This window comes from Choristoneura fumiferana, chromosome 22 (assembly GCF_025370935.1).
Source record: "Choristoneura fumiferana chromosome 22, NRCan_CFum_1, whole genome shotgun sequence".
Lineage (NCBI taxonomy): Eukaryota > Metazoa > Arthropoda > Insecta > Lepidoptera > Tortricidae > Choristoneura > Choristoneura fumiferana.
The window spans coordinates 2285786-2293105 of NC_133493.1; the positions used below are offsets into that span (position 1 = coordinate 2285786).

The 7320-nt window shown below is 38.5% G+C and overlaps 1 protein-coding gene across 1 annotated transcript; it reads right to left on the minus strand.

Moving 5' to 3' along the window:
- Positions 1–3167: 3167 nt before the first annotated feature.
- On the minus strand, positions 3168–5781 carry LOC141440282 (uncharacterized). The gene has a single exon (XM_074104754.1). The coding sequence runs from the start codon at positions 5722–5724 to the stop codon at positions 4468–4470; it is 1257 nt and encodes a 418-aa protein (XP_073960855.1). The 5' UTR covers positions 5725–5781; the 3' UTR covers positions 3168–4467.
- Between the last annotated feature and the right edge of the window lie 1539 nt (positions 5782–7320).

The window sequence follows — 7320 nt, forward strand, 5'->3', positions numbered from 1 at the left end:
TGACCTCTTGATACGACGCGACGCCGACTTTCTGACTTATCTGATCGATGTAGTTGCGCCTAGGTCGACCTCTTCCTCTCTACCCCTCGATCTTACGCCATCTAGAGATCAAATATAGAAACTCCAACATCCTGCATCGCGCCATGAAAGTTTCTCAATTCGGACGCATAAATACATTTAATTAAATACAATTTCCGACACTCTTATTTTATTTATTTTTACTTTATTGGAGAAACAACAGAGATAGAATCATACAAAAACATATTATGCTACAGGTACTCTGGAAAAAAAAAACTACCTCCTTACCGATTCTCACCAAAACATATTCCGATAATTTTAACAACAATAAGTAGGTACGCACTAAGTATTACAATAATCAAGTTAAAACTAAATCTAGTAATCATGCAAAAAACAAAGAAAACGTACAATGGGCAAATGCATTGTTAACATTTGCTGGGAAAGATGATTGGACATTTGATGGAACATGAAATTACCGTGAGATTCGCTCATATTTCATGAAATGGTAAAAGAATGAACAAGTCATCCCAAAACTAAATTATCCGAATCCGTCTTACTGAACATGATTGGACATTATTTTAAAAACTTCCTTCCTTCGGACTCAGCCCTCAGGCATAACATCTGCATGGAGAGAGATTTTTCTGTTGTAGGCTCCACATCCCGATCTATCATCAACCGGATGCACGGATGATTACCTACGGGGCTCACTTTGCCTGCAGCTCTGAAACAGGCCGAGGACAGAGTGGTGTGGAAGCAGTTCGTCAACGTCTCCGTATAGGCTTTTCAAGACGGGGACGACCTTCAGGAATGAAGAACACGACGAAGAAGAGAGGCTCCACATTGGTGACTCTGACAATGAGCTAAAACACAATCTCCAAGGACACACAAGACGAAGACGCAGTCTCAGAGCAAGCCAGATTTACCACACTGTGGACCATTATCATAGTAGCCACTGTAATCACATTGGACCACTATCATTGTAAACTGGCTGGACAGGACGAGATTTAAGGAGCTGACTGACAACCTTCAATGATGAAGTGGCACCATAAGACCAATCTGCAGCTGTATTGCCTAAAGCCGAATTTAGACTTGCAAGAAAAATCGTGTAAGTTGCATTACATTGCGAGGCCGTAAAGCCAACGAGTTTGTAGTGGTCAACCGAGCGCCGCAATGTAATGCAACTTGCACTATTTATCTTTCACTCGGCTTAAAGAACGGGCACTCACGACTATATTCACCATCTCTTTCTGCCCACTCTTTACCATGTGACAGAAAGAATTGGTGAAAACGACCGTGACTCAAAGTAGAGCCCTCGCCCACGGCGACATTCTGTAGCGATGCAGTAGCGATGCTTTCGCGCGTTCGCATCGTTAAAGTAGCGATGCGGTCGCTAGCTGTGTGGCCTTGCCCACCGAACCACGATGCAAAGGCGATACTGTCACGCTTTACCCTTCCTCCCTCCGTTCAGCGACTTTACGAAACGCGAGACAGGGTGGCTACAAAAAGTAGCCTTGGGCGAAGGCCTGACAGTAAAGGTTACAGCTCATTAGAGCCACCCGACACCCGACCAGCACCGCCTCGACTTTCGGCTGCGACACTCGTTGTCGACAGGTGGTCCACGCAGACGGCGCGTTGACAACGAGTGGTGAGTGGATCTCGCGCTTCGAATTTCCTAGTAGGGGGATGAATGGGGGGGGGGGGGTAGTGGAGAGCGCCGCATCGCAAGCGTGCGGGCAGCGAGTGCCCCACTCGCCGTCTGCGCGTGGCAACCTCGCGAGTGAGGCGATCCGGTGACGTTACAGAGTTGATGTAGTGAACCCATACAAATCCTTGAAGAGGCGAGGCGATGCTGGTCGGGTGCCGGGTGGCTGTAATGAGCTGTGACCTGAAAGGCCTCAGTTCTCTCACGTCACGATAGGTAAGATAGATAGAAGGGCAGATAAATTAACTTCCTCTAAAAATAATTGTTTCAATGTATGATATCTACGTTCCACTTAGTCCGTCCATCTACCCTTATTGCTAATTCAATGTGTTCAACCCATTTTCATCACTGACAGATAAACAGACCAAAATATGAAAAAAAGGTATTTTTTAATGGAGCGTTAATAAGGGTTTGAGGCTGTCAGAGTACAGCTAGATACCATTATAATCTGTCGCAACATGATAAGTAATGTCAGTCACAATGGCATATTATGTAAGTAATATGTATATAGCATGGTCGAAATTTATGGTTGGGCCAGAGTGACATAGGCTACTTTTTATCCCAGAAAATGCACAGTTCCCGAGGGAATAGCGCGTGATAACCTAATTCCATGCGGACGAAGTCGCGGGCAAAATAGTTTATATATATATATATATATATATATATATATAATATAAGCCTAGTTAACTCCGAAAATTTGAAAAACACCAACAATATCACTTTCAAGTTCAATATTTCAAAAACGGCTGAACCGATTTTAATGATTATATAATATAATAATAACGTGTACATTAAACTATTTATTGTACAAAAGAAAAGAAACAAAATACATATACATATGCAGAGTTTACATACATAAATTTTGCGAATAAAAATAAAAAATAAAATAAAATGAAAAATTTATGAGAGCCACCGCTAGGAAACTCGCTTTCACGTAAAAAAGCCGCATCGAAACCGGGCCATCCGTTTAAGAAGTACAATGCCACACAGACATTGCCATCAAACTTAGTTTAAATAACATCCCTCTTTGTGTCAGGTCAGGGGTTAAAAATAAATAAAAAATTATCTGTCCTCATAAGTCCTTGTGTATTTACTGAAGTACAAATTGATGGTCTAGAAGACAAAATTAAATGTAATAAGTGCAAACTTTTTTATTTTTTTATTTTGACAAGAGCAAACAGGAGAGCATGCTTATTTAGTACTTATTAGACATTCAAATGTAACAAATTGAAAAATTTGCACTTAGCACAGTCAATTGTCTGCTAGAGACCATCATCAATTTATAAACATCTGCCAAATGTACTTACTATGCAGACTACAATATTTGTAATGAACAATTAAAAAATTTCAAGAAAATTAACTAGGTCAAAAATGTGAAGTTGAAATTTGCATTAAAATAAATTTATTTATTAACAAAAAAAATTTTTTTTTTTTTTGTTGTAAAAGTGAAACCATTCAAATCACATAATAAAGTTGTTTCTTTTTTTTGCTATAATATTATAGTGATAATATTTGAAGTCAATAACAGATGAAGATACTTATCTATAACTGTAGAACCATAGTTTTCTTTTTAAGGTTACTTGTATTCATTCATTTAATTGGCAAAAACATAAAATATATTATGTTATGTAGTATATTGTTTAAATTTATATAGGTATTGTTTTGTTTGAAGCACTGTATTGTAGCTCTCACTATTTTTGACTTTTAAACTTACTCTTTGTCAGTCCCTAACAAGTTGACTGGTAGAGATCCCTAAGGGATAAGTCCGCCTTTGTAGGTACAGTTGCCATCAAATATTGCGGAGTGGCTACATTGATCAAAAATATCGAAAAATGAACTCTAATACCTTAATAATAGAGTGCATGTTGTGATATTTTTGACCAGCTCGCCAGTTCCGAAATATCTAATGGTGACTGTACAAGCATCTCAAAGTTTTGTCAATTGTATTTTTGTTTCTTTTCTTTTCTACAATAAAGAGTTACATATATACATACATACAAAATGCATAATACTTTATTCTAGTTGTTGCAGCTTGGTAGAATACCTAAGGCCTCAATTGTTTAATATTAATAGTATTAGTATGTTCTTTGCAGGTGGTAGGACCTAGTGCAAGGTCCTCCCGGATTGCTACCACCATCTTGCTCGCTAATCCTGCCGTGAAGCAGCAGTGCTTGCACTGTTGTTTCGGCGTGGAGAGTAAGACAGCCGGTGAAATTACTGGCACTTGAGGTATTCCATTTTAGGCCTCTAGGTTGGCAACGCATCTGCAACACCTGTTGCAGATGTTTATGAGCGGTGGTGATCTCTTACCATCAGGAGACTCACTTGCTCGTTTGCCATCCAGTCGAATAAAAAAAAATGTAATATGGTAAACTTTTTTGTTATTATTTAAGATAACAGGAGAATAACAAAACCCCATGTTCTCTTTTTTTGAAATGACTATGCCTGTGAGACACATGTAGGCTGATCGGGTCTATATATATTGGAATCCATACATATTTAAAAGGCATAATGATCATTTGCCATTACTTTTTTTCTTTTATAGAAAACAATAATTCCTGTTTGTTATAAAGGATGGCTATTTCAAAATTTCAGAAATTTTTATTGCTTTTGACTTAGACTAAAAAGAATTATGGCAATTAATGATTATGAGAAACATTACATTACATTACGGCTTACAATGTTATGGATTGCAATCGGGACCCAAACTGGACAAGTGTAAAATACATAAAAATTCAACCATAATTTTACTCATTCAGGAAATCACCCTTGCTTTTATTAATCCTAGTAACCTTCCCTTGCATTTCCCTTGGCACACCATGCCGTTCTGTCAAATGTCGTCTCACAGTAGCTGGCTTAGCGTATGTTGCACCGCACTTATTACATAAATACACATACACTCTCTCGTGTACATTATTACAATGCGCTAACATTTCACTTCGCTGATAAAACTTTCTCGGACACAAACCACACTGAACTGTCTTCTCATTATGATAAATTAGATGTTTCTTCCAAATAAATCTGCGACGGAAAGTCAAACCGCATTTCTCACAAGTGTATGGTCGCTCTCCTGTATGTATGCGTTCATGTTCAACTAAACTGAATTTACGAGGGGCTTTGTATGGGCAGTGGCGGCATTGTAAGTATGGCCCGGTACCGTGGACAGCTACTTGGTGGATCTTAAGCTCAGCAAGTACCGGAAATCCTTTGCCACAGTGCTCGCATACATATCGACAGCCGTTGTGCCTCTGCATGTGGTTTTCATACGAATGCTTGTTCGCTAGCACTCTATGACACACATTACAGATGAAAGACTCGTTTTCTGCCTGCAATTGCATTTGTCTTTGGGCTAATTTCTTCCGACGGGCATGGGTTTTTTTCTTATAACGCCTCTTGAACTTTGTGCTTGATATGTCAGAGTGGGATCCTATAAACTTTTCAATGCGGTCCAATATAACATCACAATCTTCTTGGATTTGACTTGGTTTCTCTTCAAAAGGTTCGCTCATAGCGTTGCAATCAGAATTATCTAGGAAATTATCACTCAAACTGTCTTGTGATACAGCTATTTCAACATCTAAGTTGTGACTAGTTATTTTCTGAATGAATTCCTGCGATTCCGCACGTTTTACTGCAGAACTGCTACTAATTAAATCTTCTTCGGTAAAATAACTGGAGAATATTGTGAAGTCCACGATTTTCTCTTTAATATCCTTGTCGTTAAAACAATATTTTGCAAGCTTCTTCAGCTGTTTATCACTAGATTCGCACTTCAACTTGAAATAAATTGCTTGTTTTAAGTAACAAATACAGTTTTTACACATCGAAACTGGAAAAATATCGTCAGATTTAACGACGACGTTTGTAAAAATCATCAGGGCTTTGCCGTAGCAACTCAAGCCGTCAGAACTAGAATGATCTATTAAAGATACAATGTTTTCTTTATCGTTACTGTTCAAACATACGCGGCACACAGTTTTGTAAATATTGTCGTATGATTCCATTGTTTTTGTGAATAAATAAACAACCCGACGAAACAAATCGGATTATTTTCTACAACAAACGAAACGTCAAATGTCACTTGTGTGTCAATGTCAACGTTCGCCCATGGTTCGATAGAACTGCGATCCGAATTGGACTTAAGATTATGAAATGACAGAACAAAATAATCAAGGTAACTTCAGCAATGTTGGAGAATAAACATGTTTTTGTTTTAATGATTATTTTTCGTAACAATTTTATTTTGATCGATTTATTAAAATATGGGTTCGAATTTCCAATCACGGCTCCGTGGGATTTCGGTTCGGTTATCCAGTTGTGAAATGCAAGCTGCAAAGGAGGACTGGTGGACTTCTGCCGAATAATTTCGCAGCTTTTTTGACTAAACTGAAGTGCAGACGATTTTCTCGCGCTTCGCCCACTTGTCTGTCTGTCTGTTAACAAAATGTTTACTAATGTGATTTGTTGATTTTGCACACCTATGGGCTCTTTTTTTAAACTAAAGCCCACAACAAAGGTGCATTTCATTCGATCATAAGCAATCACAGCAGCCCATGGACACCTACGCTACAGTACCATCAGGGCTGCTGGTGCGTTACCGGCCTTGCAAGGAACTGTACGCTCATGTAATTGTAAAAAGTCGTAGTGCCCTAGGCCATTTTGTAACGAATTTTGTCAGAAAAGTGCCAAAAAATGAAGACACTTTTTTTCTTCGTTTAAATTTAAAGCATAAGTAAGTGCTAATGATTAAGAAAGAAAAATCCCAAATCTGAGTAAGAAGAATCCCAAAATACCTAATTTGGGAAAAAAGAAGGTCGTATGCAACTACTGGCTGCCTACATGATTTGTATTTTTGTTATTTTTTTAGGGTCCCGTAGCCGAAATGGCAAAAACGGAACCCTTATAGTTCCGCCATGTCTGTCTGTCTGTCCGTCCGCGGCTTTGCTCAGAGACTACAGTTCTAGAATGCACGACTATGCCAACGAAATGGAAAACATTTTTTTTTATAGAGTACAGAACTCCCATATAGACGTAAAGTGGGGGGCGGGGGGTGATTTTTTTCTCGTCTACCGCAAAACGAGGCTACTTTGCACCAATTTTTGCTCCAAATTTCGTAATAAGTATTTGTTTTATTTAAAAAATTATTATGCTGTCGTATGTTCATATAATTATATGTATTTATGTAAAGTACCTAGATCACCCCTACTATCATGCTGGCTTGCTTAAACTACGTCATAATGTTGTTTTAATATATTATGTATATATTAGGACTTTAAATAAGGAGCAATGTTACCCGGCGTTTGGGTAACTATGCTACTGAATTTAATTTAATTCATAATTCATACTAGGAGGCGTTCGGTGTATTTTTACCCCATCATTATCATTGCACTCACTCACTCATTGCACTCATTGCACTCTGTCTTATCACTGTACGGCGTCTGACAGGAAAAGAAAAGAAAATATCGGAGCAAAAATTGAAGTTCAGTGTTGCCACTTTATTGGGAAGTGTATCTGGTACCGGGATTTCGACCTGCAAGACATTTAAACAAAATACAGAACTGGAGCATAGTTACCCAGTGGGGGGCAAAGTAGCCTCGTAT

Coding starts and splice junctions, on each gene's coding strand:
- LOC141440282 (XM_074104754.1), bottom strand. CDS start 5,724: ATGGAATCATACGACAATATTTACAAAACTGTGTGCCGCGTATGTTTG.